This window comes from Cebus imitator, unplaced genomic scaffold, assembly GCF_001604975.1.
Source record: "Cebus imitator isolate Cc_AM_T3 unplaced genomic scaffold, Cebus_imitator-1.0 Scaffold42, whole genome shotgun sequence".
Classification (NCBI taxonomy): domain Eukaryota; kingdom Metazoa; phylum Chordata; class Mammalia; order Primates; family Cebidae; genus Cebus; species Cebus imitator.
Genome location: NW_016107357.1, coordinates 16,060,482 through 16,087,165, shown reverse-complemented (window position 1 = coordinate 16,087,165; position 26,684 = coordinate 16,060,482). Strand labels below are relative to the sequence as shown.

At 45.6% G+C, this 26,684-nt stretch overlaps 1 protein-coding gene across 1 annotated transcript in view; it reads left to right on the top strand.

Annotated features, from left to right (window-relative positions):
• GNG4 (G protein subunit gamma 4) overlaps positions 1–26,684 on the top strand; it is an 81,403-nt gene that overhangs the window by 47,974 nt on the left and 6,745 nt on the right. The window contains exon 3 of the mRNA XM_017526584.2: positions 1,978–2,086. Within this exon, the coding sequence (XP_017382073.1) occupies positions 1,988–2,086 (99 nt within the window). The 5' untranslated portion in view covers positions 1,978–1,987. The remainder of the gene's footprint in view (positions 1–1,977; positions 2,087–26,684) is intronic.

Sequence of the window (26,684 nt, the reverse complement as noted above, 5' to 3'; positions counted from 1 at the left end):
GTTCCGTCCTAATGGCCTTTCTGTGTAGACGGAGGGGCTGAGGTCCTCTGCTGAGGAGGAAAGGTCAGAGGCCATGAGGAAGAGATGAAGACTGGAAGAGGAAGATGAAGGGGGGGGAGACGATCTGGGGCAAGGGGTCCTATTGCTGGGTAGCTCTGAGGGCCCCGCTAAGGCTGGAGTGTGGGTGTCTGATGGACAGAGTTTGGGGTCTCTCCAGCAGCGCTGAGCAGCCCCTCAGTGAGTGTGGAGAGGGAGGAGTTGGGTCCATACTGAGGAAGGGTTTAGAACCACAGAAAAGGGCCAGACAGGCAGACGGCTCTTGGGAGACAGAGGTGGCAGCGTTGGGTCATGCTGTGGAGGCTGAGTATGGAGCTAGCAGAGGAGGGGCCCAGGGAGAGGCTGGGGTCTGAGAGCTCAGCCCCAGCTGGAGGCCAGGTCCAGGGCCCTGGGCTGCGCGTGGCAGGCATGGGCTGGAGGGTGGGCACACACACAGGGCCTGAGAGGGAGACATGGAGGCACAGAACCCCCAGAGGGGCCCCACCTGCTTATTTTGTCTCCTGGACACAACAAAGAAAGCACAGTGCGCTGGCAGGACCTTACCATAGGCAGCCTCCGGCCAGAACTCTCCTCTGCAGGGGGGGCAGGACGGGCGGAAAATGGCCCTTCCTGGTGAACAGAGGAAGAATGAGGAAGGGCTGGGGCATCAGGGCCACGTACACACTACCCTGGAAGGAGCGAGGCGGGGCAGCTGCAGGGGCCTGATGGGGCCGAGGGTTGGTTCTGCTGCTTCCGCCGGTAACGTGAGCTGTGCCCTCCGCCACCTCCACCTGTGAGAATATCAGTTTGTATCATTTTAACTTTGAAAGTATAGTGGATGCTTTACATACTCAAATTAATACAATAAAGTCCAACAATTGTGAGGTGGGGGAACAAACCTAAAACCGAAATAAAATATAAACAGAAGCAAACAAATAAAAGATGCCAGCCAGGGCCGCCTCCTACCTCATCTGTACCATTGGGAGCTAGCGTCTCTTGTGTTTCTGCTCACAGTGGCCTGTCCCCGGCCCGCAGGCTCTAGTGGCTATGCTTCCTTTGAAGCAGATTCTCATTAGAGGGGGTAACAGTGACGTGGGAGCACATGGTTTCTGTGAAACAGGTAGCATCACGGTGGTCTTAGTCATGGGGCATCAATGTGTGTTGGGTTAGGGAGAATTTCTCCCACCTCCCTCTAGAGAACAAATCTATGCTTGAGATAGAGGTGACAGCGTGTGTGTGTGTGTGTGTGTGTATGTGTGTGCGTGCGTGTGTGTGTGCGTGCATGTGCGCGTGTGCGTGCATGCATGTACGCGTGTGTGTGTGTGTGTGTGTTTATTGTTGAAAACAAACTCCCAACACAAAGTCTGTAAACTTTTTGGAAGTGCAGCCAATTAAAATGAATAATAAAGCAATTTTCTTCATTAGAAACGTGCTTCGAGCCACAGATGGCTAGGAGAGGCCATTTGAGACACTCAGCTGGCTTCAAAGCTTTGAGTTTGGGTTCTGGATCCACAAATGTTGGCTGTGGGACCTTTGACTATTGGCTTAATTTCTCTGATTTTTGCACTTTCTTCATTTGAAGTTAATATTGTCTCACCAACTCTATGGGCTGCTAGAGGAATGAATGAGCAAATGTGTGAAAGTGATTGATGACTCACGAAGCACCATCCAAATGTCCAAGCATGACTGACGGTCACGGTGGTGATGGTGGGGGTGATGGAGAAGTCACTCTGGAACCATCTGTTCTCTCCTCACTCTTCCCAGGACTGAGAAAGTTTTTCCAAACAAAAGCATCGTGTTCTCTTACTGTAGCGAGGCATTCGTTTTATCCCAGAAGGGTTTTCTGCCAAATGCTGCCCATGCTCCCAGATGCTCCCTGGTTGGACACAGTGACCCTTGGAAAAGCAGCTCTTCTAACCCGTTAACTTTGGCTACTTCTAGGCGCAGTAGAATGAAAGAGGGCATGTCCAATAACAGCACCACTAGCATCTCCCAAGCCAGGAAAGCTGTGGAGCAGCTAAAGATGGAAGCCTGTATGGACAGGGTCAAGGTAAGTGTGCGTGCGTCAGCCCCACCCTCTGCCCGAAGCTCAGCTCAAAACATTCCTCCTCCTTCCAAAGCAGCCTTGAGAGAGTTAACATGTCACCCAGTCCAGCCAACCTTGGCGGCTGTAACATTTACAAATGAGTGTGTGCTTCAGAGTTCTGAGCATGCCCAAGGGTTCAAAGGATGCAGAATACACAGTGTGCATGAGTTCCGTAAGGAGTCTCCAAAAATAGACTCATAATTCATCTCGGCTCTATTTAGCTCCGTTGTCATGCCAATAAGCAGGAAAGAGAGTTTAGCCATGAGGTCAATCACTCTCTGCTGTGTGATACAGTGCCTTTGAGGTTCCACGGCATCAGATATTTTGACAGGATTATTGTTGAGGGGGAGCTCTGAACCAGGCCTGGGCTTGTCAGATATTCCTTTGGGGAAAGTGAAGAAAGGCTCCAGACACCTCCCATCGTATTCATTTTGCTGATGGGTGCAGGTCTCTCCACACTGGGAGGACTGAAGCAAGATGAAGTCACCTTTTCTCCAGATGCCACTCAGAGGGGAGCAGGAGGCTAGACAAAGCATGTGCCTCTGAACGAGTCTGTAACATGGCGCTAACGAGCCACGTTCGTTAGCGTGGCTCAACTGTAATAGAGTTGAAAGGAACCCCAACTCTGGTATCAGCAAGCTGATGCCAGGAAGCTCAGTGTGTCGGTGGCCTTGGGGAGCACAAATCAGGGGTCTCACTTGGGCATCTGGGATTCAACAAACACAGAATCCATGGCAACGGGCGACTCCTGAAGCCTTCTATGGGCAAAGCCTCCCTGTGCCCTCCCCTCATGCTGGTGTGCAGGGGGATAGCACCAATACTCGACTCCGTAAGGACAGCTTTTCTTCACCCTGGAGTTCTGGGGGTACAGCCTCTCCAAGGAGGCAGAAAATATGCACAGAAGGTGACATGAGGGTGTGTGAAGCAAGGAGGGAACACAGTGTGATGTAAGTTGGTCTCACCAGACCTGTGTCACTGGAGCATCCTTGGTCTCTAGGCTAGAGCAGGGAGCAAGGTTGGCACCCAGAAAACAATTATAAGGCAGAACGGGTCCCGGTAGCGTAGAAAGGGGTGCTTCAGTAGTGCAGGCAAGAAGAACAGCTGCTTAGAAGCTGATGACCGCAGTGAAAGGCGGTCCTGAGCACCAGCTCCGCCCTCGCAGAGTCCTGGGAGAGACATGTGAAGGCGACCCTCTCCTCCGTATGGCTCAGAGACTTCTTGGAGTTGTGAGCTGTGGCTGGTTCTAAGCTGATGGTGGAGGAGGAAAGGCCAATGTGAGCTCATCATGGCTCGTGCTGAACAGCTGGGCAGCTGGAGGAGCTGGAGGTCGTGCTGGGAAGAGAGCTTTGGGCGGAGGGCGCCATGCACACAGGCGCAGAAGCAGGAGCCGTGAGGTGACAGGTGTTTGAGATGAACCAACCTGTCAGCGATAGACGGAGTTGTCAGAAGCAAGGAGGTAGTTGAAGCTCTGAGTAATCAGGAGAGGCAAGGAGGGGCAGAAATCGGGTACAGAGCGGAGCAGACAGCAAAGGTGGGATTGGAGAGGCAAATACCAAGAAAATCAACAGACCTTGGAGAGTAAACATGGGAGGCACTAGGAAGAGCAAGGTTAGAACCCAACTGTCAAGCCCATGGCCAGAGGCCTGAAACAGGGGGCCCCAGTTTGGGCTATAAGACAATTCTGCTTTGCCCGGGAGTTCTTTTCTGGCAAGGAGGATAAATTCTGTAATAGCGTCTTCACCTGCCACAAACACTGCCCCAGGAGCCCCTGTGGGCACCAAGTGTCCTCACGAATGAAGGCTTCTTCAAGAGTCATTTCGGCACACACACTGTCACTAGAAGGAAAGTCAGAGACAAATGAGTTACTGTATTAGTTCCTTCTCACATTGCTGTAAAGTAATACCTGAGACTGGGTAATTTGTAAAGAGGTTTAATTGGACCATGGTTCAGGTTCAGGTGGTCCAGGAAGCATGATACTGGCATCTGCTTGGCTTCTTGGGGTGGGGTTGGGGGGGCTTCAGGAAACTTACAATCATGTCCGAAGGTGAAGCTGAGCAAGCACATCTTACATAGCAGGAGCTAGAGAGAAGGGGAGGTGCTGCACACTTTCAAACAACCAGATCTCTTGAGCACTCACCGTCACAACGACAGTACCAAGGGGATGGTATTGAGCTCTTCATGAGAAACCACCCCCATGAGCCATATGATCCAATCACTTCCCTCCAGGCCCCACCTCCAACACTCGGGATTACAATTCGATGTGAGATTTGGGCAGGGACACAAATCCAAAGCCTATCAGTTACTCAGGCAGTATTCAAAGGGATAGGCAGCCTGGACATGGTGGCTCACGCCTGTAATCCCAGCGCTTTGGGAGGCTGAGGTGGGTGAATCACCTGAGGTCAGGAGTCCAAGACCAGCCTAGCCAACATGGTGAAACTCCATCTCTACTAAAAAATACAAAATTAGCCAGGTATGGTGGTGTGCACCTGTAATCCCAGCTACTCAGGAGGCTGAGGCAGGAGAATCACTTAAACTCAGGAGGTGGAGGTTGCAGTGAGCCAAGATCATGCCACTGCAGTTCAGCCTGGGCAACAGAGCAAGACCCCATCTCAAAAACCAGCAACAACAGCAGCAAACGGCAGAGGCCGCTGTGTTGCTGTGCTGGCTGTAATGGAAGCATGGCCGCAAGGTTCCTCAGAGGGCCTGCCAGGGGCTAATTCAGATTCTGTGGTAATTCCAGGGGGTAGGCCAGTGGCAGCTGCGTCAGAGTTGGCAGAAACAGAATGTAATCATTGAAGAGAGAATCTAGGAACTGCATCCGTCCCAAAGATGCATGGGCACACATGGGTGGTGGTGTTTTGTTTTCTTTTTTCTTGGACAACCTTGAACATCTATTTTTTTTAGTTGTGGTAAAATAGATATAACACACAGTTTATCATTTTAACCATTTCTAAATGTACGATTCAATTCAGCAGTATTAGGTGCATTCACAATATTATGCAACCATCGCTACCATCCATCTTCAGGCTTTCTCATCTTCCCAGACAGAAGCTCTGTACACATTCTGCCAGCTCCCCATTCGCCCTGCACAGCCCTGGCCATTCCCATTCTACTTTTTCCTCTGTGAATTTGACTATGATGGGTATCTCGTATAAGTGGGATCACACGGTGTTTGTCCTTTTGTTCGTGGCTTATTTCACTGATTGTTCTCACAATCCAACTATGTTGTAGCCTGTATCAGAACGTCATTCCTTTTCAGGGCTGAGTTATATTCCATTGTGTGGATAGACCACATTTTGTTTATCCATTCATCCATTGATGGACACTTGGGTTATCTCCACCTTTGGCCTGTTGTAAATAATGCTGTTATGAGCATGGGCATGCAAGTATCTGTTAGAATACTTACTTTAGTTCTTTTGGGTACATACCCAGAAGTGGAATTGCTGGATCATATGGTAATTCTATGTTCAAACTTTTTACCTTTTGTGTGTGTGTGTGTGTGTGTGTGTGTGTGTGTGTTTTGAGAGATGGAGTGTCACTCTGTCGCCCAGGCTGGAGTGCAGTGGAGGGATCTCAGCTCACTGCAAACCCTGCTTCCTGGGTTCAAGCAATTCTGCCACCTCAGCTTCCCAAGTAGCTGGGATGACAGGCATACGCCACTACACCCAGCTAATTTTTGCATTTTTAATAGAGACACGGTTTCATTATATGTTGGCCAGGCTGGTCTCAAACTCCTAACCTCAGGAGATCTGCCTGCCTCAGCCTCTCAAAATGCTGGGATTGCAGGCGTGAGCCACCGCACCCGGCCTTATGTTCAGCCTTTCCAAGAGCTGTCTCACTGTTTGCACGGAAGCTTCATCACGTCACATCATCACCAGTGGTGCACAAGAATTCCAGCTTCTCCACATCCCGGCCAGCGCTTGTTTTCTGTTTGCTTTTTTTTTAAATTATTTTAATTGACAAGTAAAAATTAAATTCACTCACTGTCACGAAAGTACCAAGGGGGATGGTGTGTATTTATGGTGTACAACATGGTATTTTGACATATGCATTCACTGTGGAATTCCCTTACATACTTAGTTTCCCAGAAAGGCCATTGCCTTTCTCTGGTGACTTGTGGTAAGGACACTTAAAATCTATTCTCTTAGGTTGGGCTCGGTGGCTCATGCCTGTAATCCCAGCACTTTGGGAGGCCGAGGCTGACAGATCACCTGAGGTTGGGAGTTTGAGACTAGCCTTAGCAACGTGAAGAAACTCTGTCTCTACTAAAAATACAAAATTAGCTGGTCATGGTGGCTCATGCCTGTAATCCCATCTCCTCGGGAGGCTAAGGCAGGAGAATCACTTGAACCCAGGAGGTGGAGGTTGCAGTGAGCCGAGATCATGCCATTGCACTCCAGCCTGGGCAACAAGAGCGAAACTCCGTCTCAAAAAAACAAAAAAAGCCGGGTCAGGGAGGGGAGCACTACACACTGGGGTCAGTTGGGGGGAAATAGGGGAGGGAGGGTGGGGGGAGGGGAGCAGGGGAGAGATAGCAGGGGGAGAAATGCCAGATGTAGGTGATGGGGAGGAAGGCAGCAAATCACACTGCCATGTGTGTTCCTATGCAACAATCTTGCATGTTCTTCACATGTACCCCAAAACCTAAAATGCAATAAAATAAATAAATGGGAAAAAAATAATAATAATAAAAAAAAAATAAAAAGTAATTAAGGTAAAATGAAAAAAAAAAAAAGCTAAAAAAAAAAAAAAAAAAAAAAAAAAAAAAAAAAAAAAAAAAAAAAAAAAAAAAAAGCCGGGTGTGGTGGCATGTGCCTATAGTCCCAGCTACTAGGGAGGCTGAGGTGGGAGGATCACTTGAGCCCAGGAGTTCTGGGCTGTAGTGCGCTATGCCAATTGGATGTCCACACTAAGTTCAGCATCAGTAAGGAGCAGGGGACCACCAGGTTGCCTAAGGAGGGGTGAACCGGCCCAGGTTGGAAACGGAGCAAGTCAAAAAGTCCCATGCTGATCAGTAGTGGGATCACGCCTGTGAATAGCCATGGACTCTAGCCTGGCCAACATAGTCAGACCCCGTCTCCAAAATAATTAAAAAAAAATTTAAAAACCCTATTCTCTTAGCAATTTTCAAGTATACAATACATTGTTATTCATTGTGGTCACCATGATGTGCAATACATCTCTTTAATTATTCCTTCTAACTGAAATTGTGTGTCCTTTGACCAATATCTCCCTAATCTCACCACTCCACAGCCTCAGGTAGCCACCATTGTACCGTCTATTTCTGTAAGTTTGACTTTTTTATACTCCACGTATAAATGAGATCATGTAGTGTTTGTCCTGTGCCTGGTTTATTTCATTTAATGATATCCTTCAGGGTTACCCATATTTTTGCAAATGACAAGATTTCCTTCCTTTTTAGGGCTTAGTAATATTCTGTTGTGTAAATACACCCCATTTTCTTTGTCCATTTTCGTTGATAGACACTTAGGTTGGTTCCATAACTTGACTATTTCGACTAATGCTGCAATGAACACAGAAGCACAGATATTTCTTTGACATACTGATTTCATCTCCTCCGGTTATACCTGGTAGTGGGATTGCTGGATCATATGGTAGTTTTTTTTTAATTTTCGAAAAACATCCACACTGTTTTCTAAAACGGCTGTACCAATTTACATTCCCACTAACAGCACATCCGGGTTCCCTTTTCTCCAAACTCAGCAATGCTTGTTATCTTTTGTATTTTTGATAATGCCCACCTAACAGGCGTGATGTGATATCTTGCTGTAGCTTTAATTTGTATTTCCCTGATGATCTAGTGATGTCTTTTTTTTAATAGTAGTCATTCTAGTGAGTGTGAAGCTCACTCGTGGTTTTCAGCCCTAGACGTTCTTTGTTGCAGGGCACAGTGTGGCTTTGGAGAAGAATCCATGTGATGCAATGCTTGACAAAAGAGGTGCAACTTGGTGTCAGCCAGACTATAAGAACGTGGAAAGAAAGGGGAGCTCTCGCGGACACTCCCGATGACCTTATCAAGGGCCTTGAGGAGGGAAGAAAGAGGAAGTCACCAGAGAAAGGCAATGGCTTTTCTGAGATGGGTGCGAGTTTACTGCCAGAAAGGGGGAAGGAAAGAGGGAGCCTGGACAGGGAAGGACAGAGGGAGCCTGGACAGGGAAGGACAGAGGGCAGCCCCAGGGAAGGACAGAGGGAGCCTGGACAGGGAAGGACAGAGGGAGCCTGGACAGGGAAGGACAGAGGGAGCCTGGGCAGGGAAGGACAGAGGGAGCCTGGACAGGGAAGGACAGAGGGCAGCCCCAGGGAAGGAGGAGAGGAGCAGTCTGTAGAAGCCACTGAACTTGAACTCACACACACTGTGCCAGAAACACGAGGGCCAGATTGAAACACTGAGAAAGGCCAGGTGTGGTGGCTCACACCTGTAATCCTAGCACTTTGGGAGGCCAGGGTGGGCAGATCACCAGGTCAAGAGTTTGAGACCAGCCTGACCAACATAGTGAAACTCCATCTCTACTAAAAATACAAAACTTAGCCTGTGTGATGGCGTGTGCCTGTAGCCCCAGCTACTCGGGAGGCTGAGGCAAGAAAATCGCTCAAACCAGGAAGTTGGAAGTTGCAGTGAACCGAGATCATGCCGCTGCATTCCAGCCTGGGCAACAGAGCAAGACTCGGTCTTAAAAAAAAAAAAAAAAATGAAAACACTCAGATGGATTTTCCAAGGAAGAAGAAAAGGCCAGGCCCCTACTGACCACATGGTGAGAATGCAGAGCAGGTGAATGTGCACACACAGGGGAACGGGCTGCATGGGAGGAATCATGGCAACCCCCAGGCCCATAGAGCTGGCTCCCGGGTGAGAGCACGACAGATGGGGACCCAGAGAGGACATCCCAGGCAAAGGCAGGTGCCAGCAGGAAAACAAGGGAGCCCCCGGAATGGCATGGTATATGGCCAACTATCAGGCCCACCACCAGGCTCTGTAGCTTACTGTGCTCAGGAGAGTGTCTAAGGAGGAAGGAAGGAGAAGATGGCGTTTGCCGCCCAAGAAAATAAAGGGGAGGTCTGTCACTGGGAAGAGAAAGGAAAATATAACTGCATTAAGCAGTTCTGGGGTTGCAAAGGTAAGAAACAGTAATAGCACCAACTCAGAGAGGCTTGCATGATTTGTGGAGGAAAATGTAGCTGAAATACTCATTATAGTCTTGAAGTTCTGTTTGTCCCCATTTGCACAAAAGCACAAGTGCAAATATAGATTTTTTTTTTTTAGTAGGGGATGTAGATCGAGGCTTTATACCACATAGCCCACAGCGAGACCTTAAACCCACACCCAGTGTGGTTCAGAGATCTCCCTGCCTCCATTCGTTTAATGTTTATTGAGAATCCCCTGCTGCTTGGCCTTTCTCCCAAATTACCACGCCACCCCATGTGACTCTTTTCCATCTTGCCTAGAAGCACATCAAAGCATTTCCCAACAAAGACGTGTGTTCTTTGCAAACTCTTAGCAGCAGCTAAAAACATGTAATGTTCTCTAGGTTGTCACAAGCCTGAGGAGGATTCACCATAGAACCTGTATAGCCTCACAAAAAAGCACAAAGCTTGGAAAATAATACACAGATTTCTAAAAAAGAAATAGGCTGGGCACAGTGGCTCATGCCTGTAATCCCAGCACTTTGGGAGGCCAAGGTGGGCAGATCATCTGAGGTCGGGAGTTTGAGACCAGCCTGGCCAACATGGTGAAACCCTGTCTCTACTAAAAATGCAAAAATTAGCCAGGTGTGGTGGCAGGTGCCTGTAATCCCAGCTACGCGGGAGGCTGAGGCAGAAGAATCTCTTGAACCTGGGAGGCAGAGGTTGTAGTGAGCCAGCCTGCGAGATAGAGCAAGACTCCATCTAAGAAAGAAAGAAAGGAAGGGAGGGAGGGAAGGAGGGAGGGGAAAAGAGAAAAAGAGCACATGAAAGATGAATTTTGGAAACTATATGGGTTCACAGGGAAAGAATACCATCATGGCCTTATTCTTTTTCTCACCCATTAGAAGTTCAAACAATGTAAAACTCTATTAGAAAAGTACATATGTGACCTTGATGACTAAATAGAGAAAATCTGACAAGTGGTTATGGCAGGTCTGAGCTGGGCAAAGTGCAAGAGGCCTCACTGGAGAAAAGTTTCTGAAGCCAGCCTGTGCAGCCACAATGCAGAGTTCAGCCGCTGGGAAGTGTTCTCCCACGCAGAGCTCCAAGGCGGAGCCAGGACTCAGGCTCCCAGGCGGGCTTCCACGCTGCCTTCCGCTTGGCCTCCCTCAGGGTACCCTGATTCTCCTGCCCCAGAGGAAAGGGAAATTGCAGACAGTGGGGTCAACCCCATGGCTGTGACTCAAGAGGCTCTGGGGTGGACAGACACCCTTGAGCAAGCCCAACTTTCAGCCAGGGACTAGAAGCAACTGATAGAATGGCCATGGAACACTGGCCAAGGAACATCATGCCCAGTCTCGTTTGCCCTGGCAGGTAATTTCAACATTCATGGGGTCGGTGTGCTCACCATTCCTACAAGGGCTGTCCTTAGGCTGGGATTAATTTTGTGAGCATAAGCTTTATTTGCTGAGTGTTGACAGATCAGTGTACTGTTGGGCCTGTGCTCTACAGACTACTGGAAATATGAGTGCAGGAAGAGAAGAATTTCAGGTGATGTTTAGGTGTTCAGTCAAGGTGGCGGCAAAAATATTAAAGGAAAAATATTAATCTCAAACCCTTTTAGGAAGCCTAAAGGTTTTTTCTACAGTTCTTGGCTGAAGGCAGCCCTGTCCCCTTAGTTAAATAAATTAAAGCAGAAACCAAGGAATTTGAGGAGTTTACCTAACTGTTTACTCATGTAACCTTAAAACTAACCAGTGAGCCGGATGGCCGCCCCCCAGGTTCAAGTGATTCTCCTGCCTCAGCCTCCCAAGTAGCTGGAATTACATGCCTATGCCGCCACGCTCAGTTAATTTTTGTATTTCTAGTAGAGACAGGGTTTCACCATGTTGACCAGGCTGGTCTTGAACTCCTGACCTCAAATGATCCTCCCATCTTGGCCTCCCAAAGTGCTGAGATTAGGTACTTGTTTTAAAATTTTTGAAAAATGCTGACGAGTATAAAAAGGATTATTGGAATGATCTATAATCACTACCTTTTGATTTTTCCATTGATATGTTTTACATTTATTATAAAACTGTGGCCATGATGTACATTTATTGCTTTTTTATAACCTGATTTATCACTGAACAGTATATTGTGATCATATATCCAGGCCAGGAGATAGTCTCCTAAAATGTCCTTTTTAATCTCTGTTTTCCCCATCATCTGATGTACAGTAATTTATTTAACCGGTCTCCTATCCTTAGACATTTCAGTTATTTCCAACTATGAGTCTTATTTTTAGGGAAGCGCTACAGCAAGCTGATAGATAAAATTTTCACGCCTGATTATTTATTTAGGATTAATTCCCAGGGACTGAAAAATCTCTTGGCCAAAAGAGATATTTATATATACTGTCAGGCACTACATAAAAATATTTTAGTCAACAACAGACTGCATATATGACAGCGGCCCCATAAGATTCTAGTACTGTATATTTTTTGGCCCGGCATGGTGGGTCATGCCTGTAATCCCAGCACTTCGGGGGGCCGAGGTGAGCAGATCACTTGAGGTCAGGAGTTCAAGACCAGCCTGGAAAACATGACGAAACCCTGTCTTTACTAAACATACAAAAATGAGCCGGGTGTGGTGGCACACCTGTAGTCCCAGCTTCTCAGGGGGCTGAGGCATGAGAATCACTTGAACCCAGGAGGCAGAGGTTGCAGTGAGCTGAAAACACACCACTGCACTCCAGCCTGGGTGACAGAGCTAGACTCTATCTCAAAAAAGAAAAAAACAAAACAACTCTGGTATTGTATTTTTACTGTACCTTTTCCATGTTTCGATACATAAATGCTTACCATTGTGTTGCAATTGCCTGCAGTCTTCAGTACAGTCACATTCCTGTAATCCCAGCACTTTGGGAGGCCAAGGCAGGAGGATCACTTGAGCTCAGGAATTTGAGACCAGGCTGGGCAACATAGTGAGACCCTATCTCTACTAAAAATTCAAGAAAGTTAGCTGGATGTGGTGCACACCTGCAGTCCCAGCTACTTGGGAGGCTGAGGTAGAAGGATTGCTTGGGCCCAGGAGTTCCCTGATTATGCCACTGCACTCCAGCCTGGATGAAACAGTGAGACCCTGTCCCAAAATAATTAATTAATTAGTTAGTTAATTAAAATTTTAAAAGTTTGTAGCCTAGGAGCAATAGGCTATACCCTATTGTGTAATAGGTTTGTGGAAGTAACTCTATGACGATCTTACAATGATGAAGTCACCTCACAAGGCATTTGTCAGAACACATCCCTGCCATTAAGCAACACGTGACTAGGTACATAAGAAAGTGTTTGAATCGATATCAAATTTCCTTATGGAAAGGGATACCAATTTATATTTTTATCAGTAATGTATGTCTGTTTTCCCAAACTCTCCCCAAAACACCATTCATTATGCCTTACCAATTTAACAGATAATAATGGTAATAGCCAACGCTTACTGAGTGTTCACTATGTGCTGTTCTGAGCAAGTCACATTAAATTCACTCAATTCTCATAGCAGTCCAATGAAGTGGATACTCATGATAGAAAGTAGGAAACTGAGGCCTATAAAGATTAATTAACTTGCGTAAAATTCAGCAGCTGGCAAGTGGTGATAGCCCAGGGCTGGGAAATCAGGGAGTCTATCTCCATAGCCTTCACTCTCAGCCTTTATGTCATACCATCTCTTTATTGCTGACACCTCGTTATTTTAACATAGATTTCATTGACTGTTACTGGGCTTTAATTAATTCTTCTTTTGCTAATTGGCTATTCCTACCCTTTACCCAATTTTCTATAGTAGTAGTGTAGAATTTTCTAAGGCTGGCACAGTGGCTCACACCTGTAATCCCAGCACTTTGGGAGGGCAAGAAAGGAGGATTGCCTGAGCCTAGGCAACATGGTAAAAATCCATCTCTACTCCGTGTGTGTGTGTGTGTGTGTATACACACACATGCACATATTTCTTATATATATGTGTATATATACACATATATATTTATATATATATATATTTCTTATAAACACACACACACAGAAAATGAGCCAGGTGTGGTGGCATGTACCTGTAATCCTAGCTGGAGGCTGAGGTTGGGGGATCACCTAAACCTGGGAGGTTGAGGATGCGGAGAGCCAAGATTGTGCCACTGCACTCCAGCCTGGGTGACGGAGTGAGACCCTGTCTTTTAAAAATGTATTTGGGCTGGGTGCGGTGGCTCACGCCTATAATCCCAACACTTTGGGAGGCTGAGGCAGGTCGATCACCTGAAATCAATGTTAAAATGCATGCTCTGAATGAAGAGACCCCCCCCAAAACAGGCTTTGTGTGAGCAACAAGACTGTTTATTCAACCAGGTGCAAGTGGGCTAAGTCCAAAAAGAAAGTCAGTAAAGGGTGGTGCGATAGGAGTTGGTATTATAGGTTTGGGGTAGGCAGTGGAAAGTTACAGGTTACAGTTCTGGGTGGTTGTTGCAAGCTGGGAGGAGGTTGTAGGGTCTGAAGTGACGAGGTTGACCAAGGTTGGTTACAAAGCCCAATTGCCTTATCAGTTGAGGTGGGAATAAGGAACAATAGAAGAATGTCTCAAGTTAATTAGGCACCGCAGGGGTGGATCATTTCTTCTCCTTTTGCAGTTTTCCAGTTACTTCAGACTGGAACTTTAGTTCCAGGAACTCATCTGGAGTGTCCGTGCAGGTCACAGGGGTTACCATGGCGCCATCAGTCAGCCTAAAAGACCTTTCAGTCAGGAGTCCGAGATCAGCCTGGCCAACATGGTAAAACCCCGTCTCTACTAAAAATACAAAAATTAGCTGGGCATGGTGGCGTATGCCTGTAATTCCAGCTACTCTGGAGGCTGAGGCAGGAGAATCGCTTGAACCCGGAAGGCAGAGGTTGCAGTGAGCCAAGATGGCACCATCGTACTCCAGCCTGGGGGACAAGAGCAAAACACCGTCTCAAAAAAAAAAAAAAAAAAAAAAAAAAAAAAAAGAAGAGCTGAAACTAATGAGTTGAAAAGGGAGGTAAAAAAGCTAAGGAAAGAATTGGAGGGGGATGGGAACACCATTGGAAAGAGTAGAGTGTCACACATGCTGTGGAAAACCGCAGTGATCACCTAGAGCAGGCTTCAGAAAGGCACACAGGAAATGAAACAGATGGAGTGTCAGACTGGAGCAATTAGAAGGTGATAGAAATCCAGACTGACAACAGCATTCCCACATTTGTATTCGAATGTTCCTGGCAGAGAGAATAAACGGAATAGAAAATACTCGAGTATTTTCCATAAAATGGCTTCATTAAATAAAGGAAGACCTGAATCTGCAGGTCCAAACTGTTTGTGATATTCCAGAAAAGAGTGTGAGAGAAATGATCAACACTGAGACACAAATACTGTGGAGGTACTTAATCTCAAAAGGGAAGAGTCACCTCCCCACCAAAAAATCAGTCAATAGCGAAAAGCAAAACAAAAACAATACTAATAATAAAGAGCCCGTTAAGAATCTAGGCAGACGGGAGTGGACATGGTGGCTCATGCCTGTAATCCTAGAACTTTGGGAGGCTGAGGCAGGTGGATCACCTGAGGTCAGGAGTTTGAGACCAGCCTGACTAACATAGTGAAACCCTGTCTCTATGAAAAATACAAAAATTGGCTGGGTGTGGTGGCAGGCACCTGTAATCCCACTTACTCGGGAGGCTGAGTCAGGAGAATCACTTGAACCCTGGAGGAGGAGGTGGCAGTGAGCTGAGATAGCACCATTGCACTCCAGCCTGGGCAACAAGAGCAAAACTCCATCAAAAAAAAAAAAAAAAAGAATATAGGCAGAAGAAGCAGTCACTTAGGACAAATACCCCTAACTTTGATTACGTTCTTTTTTTTTCTTTCCTTCTTTTTTTCTTTTTTAAGGCAGGGTCTCATTCTGTCACCCAGGCTGGAGTGCAGTGTTGCAGTCTTGACTCATTGCAGCCTCCACCTCTCAGGCTCAAGCAGTCCTCCCACCTCAGCCTCCCAAGTAGCTGGTACTACAGGTGCGAACCACCACACCCAGCCAGTACAAATTTTTGTACTTTTGTAGAGAACAGGTTGTGCCATGTTGCTCAGACTGGTCTCCAACTCCTGAACCCAAGCAATCCACCCGCCTTGGCCTTCCAGAATGCTGGGATTACAGGCATGAGCCACCACACCTAGCCTGGATACATTCTTAATATGTGTTAGGTGCTTGAATTTTCATGACAGCCCTGAAATGTTGGTGCGATGTGTACCACATTGCACAGACAAGAAACCAGGCCCGGGCCAGGTGCAGTGGCTCACGCCTGTCATCCCAGCACTTTGGGAGGCCAAGGTGAGAGGATCACTTGAGGTCAGGAGTTTGAGACCAGCCTGGCCAACATGGTAAAACTCCATCTCAACTAAAAATACAAAAATTAGCTGGGCGTGGTGGTGAGCACGTAGTCCCAGCTACTTGGGAGGCTGAGGAAGGAAAATTGCTTGAACCCAGGAGGAGAAGGTTTCAGTGAGCCAGGATCATGCCACTGCACTCCAGCCTGGACAACAGAGGAAGACTCCGTCTCAAAAAAGAAAAAAGGAGGCTGGGAGTAGTGGCTCACACCTGTAATCCCAGCACTTTGGGAGACCAAGGCAGGTGGATCACAAGGTCAGAAGTTTAAGACAAGCCTGGCCAAGATGTTGAAACCCCATCTCTACTAAAAATACAAAAATTACCTGGGTGTGGTGGTGGGCACCTGTAATCCCAGCTACTCGGGAGGCTGAGGCAGGAGAATCGCTTGAACCCCAGGGGGTGGAGGTTGCAGTGAGCTGAAATCGCACCACTACACTCCAGCCTAGGCAACAAGAGTGAAACTCTGTTTCAAAAAAAACCAAAAAAACAAAAAAGAAAGAAAACAAGTCCAGAGTTGTCATTTGATGAAGAAATGATACAAACCCAGAACCTTGGATACTATCATTACACTACACTGCCTCACCCACAAAGGAGGAAAATATCAATCTGCACAACACTTCACTGCAGTTCTGAAGGTGTCAGCCTAAGAAGAAACAGCATCTACAACGAATTCTTTACCCAACCAAGTGGCCATTTATGTCCACGGCAACATAGGTACACTCTCAATTATGCAGCAATTTAAGTATAATGCAAATATGTGCTGATTTTCTTTAGCAAACTTATTTCATTTTATTCCATTGAATTTCACTAAAGGAGATACAGATGTGCATAATTATGTTAATTTACACATAATAATATACATTAAGATTATAAGAAAGCTTCTGAGAAAATTCTCGCTCAGTCAGAAGGTCCTCCCGAGCAGGGGCTGAGGGTCTTGCACATGTCTATACCCACACACAGAGTCATAGGAGGCATTGGTCACACCAAAGGATGGGCTTCATGTACTTGGAACAGCTCAGTCACATGTTTTAATACAGGGTCTGTTGCAGGTATGATGGCTAGGGCCAACATCATGGGCACTAAAGGAATTTGCCAAGGCAGTCATAGGTGGTTGTTTTTTTTTTAAAAAAAAGCAAATTTATTAAAAGGAAAGTATGTTGCAAGAACGCAACGGGCAGCACAGCAGAAAAGGAACTGTCTTCAAAGAGGCAGGGGCTGGAAGCTGTATAGGGTTATGCTGGAGGGGTTTCATACAGATAGGGTCCTTCTGCTGGGGCTGCATGCAGAGTGAGTTATTTGGGAACACGATATCGTGCAAGCAGGCTGTTTGTGGTTAGCTGCCTCCCAGAACAATTATTCTCCCCAACCTGGGACGCCTTCCTCCTTGTTGCTTACTTATCAGGATTCCACAGGGCCCAAATCAATATTATAGAAACAGGATCAGATGAGACAATCCGTGTGTCACCTATGAATAGACTCAAAACAATTGGAAGTAAGATCTTAAAGAGAGATCTGTACATCCATGTTACTAGCAGGTTATTCACAATAACGAAGGCATTGAAGCTATCTAAATGTCTGTCGACAGATAAATGGGTAAACAAAATGTAGTATACACATACAACACAATATTGTTGAGCCTTAAAAAGGAAGGCAACTCCAATACATGCGACAACATGAATGAACCTTCAGGACATTATGCTAAGAGAAACCAGCCACAAAAAGACAAAATATTGAATTCCACCTATATGAGGTACCTAGAGTAGTCAAATTCATAGATACAGAACAGAGAATGGTGATCTCCAGGGGCTGTGGGGAGGAGAGAATGGAGAGTTGTTTAATAGAGGCAGAGCTTCAGTTTTGCAAGTTCTGGAGAGGAATGGTACTAATAGTTGCACAAGAATGTGAATATACTTAATCTACTGAACTGTCTACTTAATAGTTAAGACAATATGTTTTATATCATGTGTGTTTTTATAGAAATACACATATGAGTATATATGTACACATATATTTGTATAAACATATGGTCCTATAATTAAAACATTTTTTATGCTGGGTGCAATGGCTTACGTCTGTAATCCTGGCACTTTGGGAGGCCAAGGTGGGAGAATTGCTTGATCTCAGGAGTTTGAGAACAGTCTGGGAAGCATAATGAGACCCCATCTCTACTGAAATTATTTTTAATTAGCTGGACATGGTGATATGTGCCCACTCAGGAGGCTGAGGCAGGAGGATCACTTGAGCCCAGAAGATAGAGGCTGCATTGAGTTCCGATCACATCACTGCACTCCAGCCAAGGCAACAGAGCAAGACTTTATTTCAATAATAATAATAATACCTTTAAAAAAAAAAACAAGCTGGGTGCAGTGGCTCACACTTATAATCCCAGCAATTTGGGAAGCCCAGGCGGGTGGATCACAAGGTCAGGTGTTCAAGACCAGCGTGACCAACATGGAGAAACCCCATCTCTACTGAAAATACAACATTAGCTGAGCATGGTGGCACATGCCTGTAATCCCAGCTACTCGGGAGGAGGAGGAAGGAGAATTGCTTGAACCTGGGAGGCAGAAGTTGTGGTGAGCCAAGATCATGCCATTACACTCCAGCCTGGGCAACAAGAGCAAAACTCCATCTCAAAAAAAAAATGTTTTCAAGATGAAATTATCTCCAAATCCAGTTTCCATCACTAGAGAGCATTCAGAACCAACAAGTCTTCATGCTGTTGGGTCTGCTATGGCAGAGGACTTCATGTTCATCAGGATGAATATTAGTATCCCTCTGAGTCTGCATGAGATTGGACTGGACGCATCCTTCCTAGCCCTTGTCAGGGCACCACGCATGCCCAGATCTTCAGTGCTCACACTGTCGCATTCCCACTAGATAGCACTGCCATTTTCCCCAGTCTCTCCAGTCTTTTAGAGCAGCGGTCCCCAACCTTTTTGGCACTAGGCACTGGTTTCATGGAAGACAATTTTTCCACAGGCGGTGGGGGCTGGTTTGGGGGTGATTCAAGCATGTTACATTTATTGAGCACTTTACTGCTATAATTATTCCATACTCACCATAATGTAGAATCAGTGAAAGCCCTAAGCTTGTTTTCCTGCAACTAGACAGGACAGGTGTTGGGAGACAGTGACAGATCATCAGGCATTAGATTCTCATAGGAGCATGCAAGCTAGATCCCTCGCGTGCACAGTTCACAACAGGTTTCACGCTCCTGTGGGAGTCTGAGGCCTCTGCTGATCTGAGGAGTCAGAGCTCAGGTGGTAATGCTCGCTTGCACACCGCTCACCTCTGCTCTGCAGCCTGGGTCCTAACAGGCCACGGACTGGTCCTGGTCCATGGCCACGGGGTTGGGACCCCTGTTTTAGAGTACTGTCGAAATACAGAACACCCACGATTTCACTCACCGTAGAGACATGAGTCTGAGTCGTCACCCTCCAAAGGTGATCTGCCTCAGCAATCCATCGCTAGGATCCAAATGGGCTTTGCCAGGTTATAATATTCAGTCCTACATTCTGCTTCATTCTTTATCAGTGTGATAGACGCAGTCTTTGCAATTCTGACTCTTAATAGCCTTCAGATTTGGGCATCAGACAATTTTCTTACTCCATTGACTGAAGGTACCAAATGGTAGAAAGGGACCTCTGTCCATCTGTGTCAGCAGATGGAATGCACACACATCAGTGGGAGCAGCAAAAAGAACACTAGCTCACCAGTGAGGCTGATGTCGAATTCCATGGGAATGACCGGGCAGACTACTGCCTTCAGCACTGCCTCGTATTTCAAAAGTTCCACCCTGAGAGGCTGTCAAATGTAAGCAAACACAGCCCGACGAAGAGCTTGCATCAGCCCATTGTGGTTGTTCTTTATTCCCAGGACCGTTGGGGTTCTTCTAGTCACTGCCACATTGTGTTTTTGTTTGTTTGTTTGTGTTTTGAGATGGAGTCTCTGTCGCGCAGGCTGGGGTGCAGTGGCACAATCTCGGCTCACTGCAACCTCTGCCTCCCTGGTTCAAGTGATTCTCCTGCCTCAGCCTCCTGAGTAGCTGGGATTACAGGCGCCCACCACCACCAAGCCCAGCTAACTTTTGTATTTTTAGTGGAAACGGGGTTTCACCATGTTGGCCATGCTGGTTTCAAACTCCTGACCTCAGGTGATCTGTCTGCCTTGGCCTCCCAAAGTGCTGGGATTACAGGCGTGCTACTGCACCCGGTCGACTGCCACGCTGTTTTTTTAACCTCTGACTTCTTCAGAGACGACCTTCCTGTTCAGGATTGCCAGCACCATGGCCCAGGTGGTCTCCTGCTTCCTCTGGACTCTGCACATACACGTGTGTAACATGGTATCCAGGCAGCTGACTAAATTGAAATAATTTCCACACCAGGATAGCATGGTATGAAAGAAATTACAGTGGTTATTCAATCAGTGTAAACTTAGAATTAAGAATAACTATGGTGACCACTTTTACAAAATGCAATTTTTATCATTCTTCTCAGAAATCTATATGATGTAAAAATAAGTATTTGTTAGTAGTAGACTGTGACAATTCTAGAAAATACTTACATCAGGCCAGGTGCGGTGGCTCACACCTGTAATCTCAGCCCTTTGGGAGGCCAAGGCAGGTGGATCATGAGGTCAGGAGTTCAAGACCAGCCTGACCAAGATGTTGAAATCCCATTTCTACTAAAAATACAAAAATTAGCTGAGTGTGGTGGTGCACATCTGTGATCCCAGCTACTCAGGAGGCTGAGGCAGGAGAATCGCTTGAACCTGGGAGGCGGAGGCTGCAGTGAGCCTAGAGTGCACCACTGCACTGCAGCCTGGGTGACAGAGAGAAAAAAAAATTACATTAAAGTGGGTGAGGGAGAAAAGAGGAGGGTATAAATATGGCAACCTGTAAGTCGAAGGGTCTTTGTTGCAAGTAACAGAAGCTTACCCTGGCTGAGTAAATATAAATGAATTTAGTTAGTTGGTTTCAATTTTAACTTTAGGTTCAGGGGTACGTGTGCAAGTTTGTTATGTGGGTAAATTGCATGTCGTTGGGGTTTGGTGTACTAATAATTTCATCCCCCAGGTAGTCAGCAGAGTACCCAATAGGCAGTGTTTAAGCCCTTACCTTCCTCCCCATCTCACCCCTCAAGTAGGCCTTGTGACCATGTGTACTCAATGTTTACCTCCCACTTATAAATAAGAACATGTGGTATTTGGTTTTGTGTTCCTGCATTAATTCAATTAGGATAATGGCCACCATCTGTATTTATGTCATTGCAAAGGACACAATTTCATTTTTATAGCTGCATCATATTTCATAGTGTATATATACTATATTTTCTTTATCCAGTCCACTGTTGATGGACATCTAAGCTGATCATAAAAGGAATTTATTAAAGGAGTTTTGATTAGCTTGTAAAATTGTTAGAAAGTCTAGAGAAGTGGGCTTAAGATTCATCTTCAGGCCAGGTGCAGTGGCTCATGCCTGTAATTCCAACACTCTGGGAGGCCAAGGTGGGTGAATCACGAGGTCAGGAGTTCAAGATCAGCCTGATCAATATGGTAAAACCCTGTCTCTACTAAAAATTCAAAAATTAGCCAGGCATGGTGGCATGCACGCATCTGTAGTCCCAGCTACTCGGGAGGCTAGGCAGCAGAATCGCTTGAACCCAGGAGGCGGAGGTTGCAGTGAGCCAAGATTGTGCCACTGCACTCCAGCCTTGGCGACAGAGTGAGACTCTGTCTCAAAAAAAAAAAAAAAAGAAAGATTCGTCTTCTGGGAACAGCACTCACAACAACACTGCAGAACACTCTGAGGACGGAACTGCTGCAACCACCGCCCCGCACTGCATGCTGCAGTTTGAACCACAGTCACTCTGAGCCAGGAACTCAACCTTCTAGCCAGGGCTACTGCCACTGCCACCAGAACAAAAGCTCCTAACGTCTTCCCTCTCAGATCTCTCATCAAAGTCTGCCACATGTATGTCAGATAGACAGAAGCAAAGTCACGTGTCAGGTTACAAGAGATTCTGGGAAAGTGAGTATTTAATATTTTCAGATCTATTAAGAGAAATAATTGTTTCCCCACAGTAAGACTCATAAAAGTAGATAATTCCTCCAATCAGAGAAGGGGTTCAGTTGCTAGAGGAAAACATGCATGATCAGTGTAGCCAATTTCCTCATATTTCATAGGGGTGAGTCAATAAATATAACTTCATTTCTAAAATTGATTAACATTATAAACATATTAAGGCTATAAAGAGAAAATGCTTTTTTTTAAAGACAGAGTCTCACTCTGTTGCCCAGGCTGGAATGCAGTAGAGCAATCTCTGCCCACTCCAACCTCTGCCTCCTGGGTTCAAGAAATCCCAGGTAAGCAACACCATGCCCAGCTAATTTTTGTATTTTTAGTAGAGATGGGGTTTCACTATTTGGCCAGGCTGGTCTCAAATTCCTGACCTCAGGTGATTCACCCACCTCAGCCTCCTAAAGTGCTGGGATTACAGGCATGAGCCATCGTGCCCAGCCTATACTTCTTAATTTCTGGAGGACAAGAAATAAAGACAATGGAACATAAACTAGAAAACAAAAAAGAATGTAAAAGTTTCAAAAAGCAAAATAAAACAGGAACAATACCAGATATGTCTATCTTAACAATAACTGTTAAGTGGGAAAACTAATTTCAATTCTCAGATTTAACCTTTAGAAAGAATATATTTTGCATTAGACATAGACCTAAAATAAAGTGACTCAGGTTGAATGTAAAAGGATGGGCAAAAATATACTGGATATATTCAGTATACAAAAGATGTATATGAGGAAAATGACAAAACTCTGAGGGAAGAAATCAAAGATCTAAATAAATGGAGAGATAGTCCATGCTCATGGATAAGAAGACTCGATATAGTTAAAATAGCAGTTTTTCCCAACGCAATCTATAGAGTCAATGTGATCCCAATCAAAATCCCAACAAATTTTTTCTTTCTTTCCTTCTTTCTTTTTCTTTCTTTTTCTCTCTCTGTCTTTTCTCTCTCTTTTTTCTCTCTCTTTTCTCTCTCTCTCTCTCTCTCTCTCTCTCTCTCTCTCCCCCCCTCTCTCTCTTTCAATCTCTCTCTCCTTTCATCTCACTCTTGCCCAGGCTGAAGTGCAGTGGTGCGATCTTGGCTCACTGCAACCTCCACCTCCTAGGTTCAAGCAATTCTACTACTTCAGCCTCCTGAGTAGTTGGGATTATAGGCACATGCCACCACGCCCAGCTAAGTTTTGTATTATTGGTAGAGATGGGTTTCACCATATTGGGCATGCTGGTCTTGAACTCCTGACCTCAAGTGATCCACCTGCCTCAACCTCCCAAAGTGCTGGGATTACAGGCATGAGCCACTGCACCCGGACCCACAGTCCCAGCAAATGTTATCTTATGGATATTGACAAAATGATTTTAAAGTTTATGTAGAAAGGCAAAAGATCCAAAATAGCCAATAAAATACCAAAGGAGAAAAACAAAGTTGGAGAACCAACACTACCTGACTGAAAGACTTACTATAAAACTACAGTAATTAAGACAATGTGATATTGGTGAAAGAGTAGACATGTAGATCAGTGGAACAGACTAGAGAGCCCAGAAATAGACCCATAAAAATATAGCCAACTGCTCCTTCCTTTTCATATACAAAGAAAAATAAAAGAAAAAAATATATAGCCAACTGATCTTTGACAAAGGTGCAAAGCCAATACCATGAAGGAAAGATAGTCTTTTCAACAAATACCACAAGAACAACTTAACATTCACATGCCAAAAATGAATCTACACATACACCTTTTACATTTTATAAAAATTAACTCAAAATGAATTATAGACATAAATATAAAAGAGAACATTACTTATGTTTTAATTAGCTTGTGCTGCTGTAACGGAATGCCACAGACTGGGTAATTCATGATGCACAGAAATTTATTAACTCATAGTTCTGCGGGCTGGGAAGGGGTTGCATCTGGTGAGGGGCTGCTTCCGTGTTACTCCGTGGCAGATGGCGGAAGGGCAAGGAGAGAGGCACAGAGAGGCAAAAGGGGCCGAACCCATCCTTTTATAAGGAGCCCCTTCCCATGTTAGCAGCATTAATCCGTTCATGAGGACGGAGCCCTGATCACCTAATAACTTCTCAGTAGGCCTCACCTCCTAACATGGTTGCACTGTTTCCAGAACATTCTTTTGAGAGACAACACTTTGAAACCACAGCAATGTATAATGGCATCCATTTAGCCACAAACCCGCAGGTGTTGCCATTCTCATTTGTAGGAATGAAAGCTGAGTGCCTGGAGTGTCCATCTTGTCCAGGATGGTAAACTTGCAAAATGATGGAATTATGGCTTTCTTTTTGGAAATTCGGGGAATATCAAAACTGAGAGATAGTCAGAGGGGACAAACACTGACCTGTCAAAAGGGCTTGAAGTCAAGGTCCAGGGCGGATCTAGGTCAATCATATTCTAAACAAGTGAGGGCTTTGCTCTTCCTGTGCTGAAGGCCATGTCAGAACTACGCTTACTTAAGTTAATTTGGTGATATTACAAACTCTCCTTAAGCATCTTAGATTTAGTCCCCAATGTGCAATCAACTTTTGATGTGGAGAAGCCTATGCTGAAGGTAGTTCATAGTGGCTAGTCCACTATTACGGACATTTGACTTAAAGACTCAAAGACAGACTCTATTGAATTATTCTTCTATTCATACATATTGCCCACTCTCCGCTCCCTGGTTTTCACTTTCAGGTATAACCTAACCCACTCTCTGCTTGATGTTGGCTGTGGCCTAGGACCCACCCACTGGGTGGAAGCCTCTCCCCACACAAGCCATTCACCAACGAGTGAGCATTGCCTGTATTGACCGGGAACAGTACAAAGTAGTTACTGGGATCCACTGAAAGCCATAATGTCAAAGTATCTAGCCAGATGCGGTGGCTCATGCCTGTCATCCTAGCACTTTGGGAGGCCGAGGCGGGTAGATTGCCTAAGCTCAGGAGTTTGAGACCAGCCTGACCAATTTGGTGAAACCCTATCTCTAGTAAAAATACAAAAAATTAGCCAGGCATGGTGGTGTGTGCCTGCAGTCCTAGCTACTCAGGAGGCTGAGGCAGGAGAATTGCTTGAACTCAGGAGGCGGAGGCTGCAGTGAGCTAAGATGGTGCCACTGCACTCCAACCTGGGCAACAGAGCAAGACTCTGTCTCCAAAAAAAAAAAAGTAAGACAGTATCTAGAGATTGCCCCTAGGAACTGGTGTGTGGGTCTCAAATGCGTCCTGATGTTAGGAGGAAAAAAAAAAAAAACACGAAAATTCACCCTGCGGTGCTTGCTGAGAATTTAGAGGGGAGGTACATACCTGTAATGTCCCAAGGATCCCGCTGAGGATAAGCAGTGTATGATGTCTTTTAGAGGAGTGTGCACCAAATTTGACCTTGTAAAATAGACCATTACACCATGCTGGCTGCAACCTTGCTGTGCCATTAACTGTAATCTTGCTTTGTTTTCTTGGGGTTGAAGGAGAAACAGACAAAGCCAACAAAGATGTTTTTAATTGATTCCCAGTAGTACTGGGAAATAGACCAGGATTGCTTAGAAATAGGTGTGGGTCTCTGTACTTCAGATGGAAAGGATAAACGCAGTGGCTGTCACAGCCAGAATAATAATTATGTCATCTGTCTTGTCGTGGAATGTGACTATAGTAATTGCGGCATTTTCTCCCATCATTGAAGCTTGTAATTATAGTGCAACTAACAGGATTATGTGCTAACTTGGGCTGTTTTAATCACCTCTTTTACTCTAAAATGTAATGGTAAAATTCCACAGTTGTTCCCGAGCTACCGATTCTTTTCAACATCTGTTATCTTGTAACTCTGACAGTTCAATACTAAGACGGGGATGCACAGAGACGCTCCAGACATTTCATCACAGTGAACTTCAGGGAAAGCAGAATTCAGGCTTGATGAGAAAGCATACACAGTAAAGGAATTTTCAATTTTCTACCAGATGTTAAATGTTTATTGGAAGCTGGCGGCGTCTACAACCCCTATTTGGTATGTGTTGAAGGAAACCTCCCACCATAAACATCAATCTAGGGCTGATTACCAACACTCTCCCTCTCAGCGGAGGGAGGAGGCTTAGATTAATTAATACCTGGATACTGAGCTATCCGTCGGGACGCCACCTTTCATGTGTCAGGCTCATTAAGACAGTCATTACCTATATTTATCTTTTTAGATCACCTTATAATAAACTTCAGGGGTTACCCAGGCAAGATACTTTGGTTATACAAATTATATAGGACTTTAGACACTGTAAAAAGAGAGGGTCATGAAGATGGAAAACTCCCTTGACTATTTTGCTGTAAGATGACTTTTACTCTATTAGACACAGCTGTGCTTGCATAAGTGGGCCATTCTTCACAGAGTTACATTTCAGTAATTCTGAGTGCACCTAGGAAATAAATATTGCATGGAACCAACCCAGATCCACACATTCGGTCTTCAACTGAGCACTTCTTGCTTGGCACTAATGCTGGCTTCGTTGTGTGTGCCTTCCTGTTGTCTGGGTGCACAGACAGGACTCAGCAAGCCAGAGGAGTATAGTTATAACTAAGCAAACACAACTGTGGTCTTAAAGCAACAAAAGGAGGCAATCTGAGAACAACTCATTTTCTTGCAAGAAAAATTGTGGCATCAAGTACAGTATCACCTTTGGGAGGTGATAGAAAAATTCCTAGATTAGACCTGCTTAGACCTGGCCAGGCCAGACCATGAACAGCATGATTGTTAGGGTGTTGCAGCCACTGAGCTGTAAGGGCGGAACATGGGCCCAACCTGACCTCTCCTCTACTGAGCTGTCCCCCAAAGCCCCAACATTTTTTGAGCCCACTCCTTTCTCTTTTTTTGAGACGGAGGCACTCTGTCGCCCAGGCTGGAGTACAGTGGCATGATCTTGGCTCACAGCAACTTCCTGGATTCAAGTGATTCTCCTGCCCC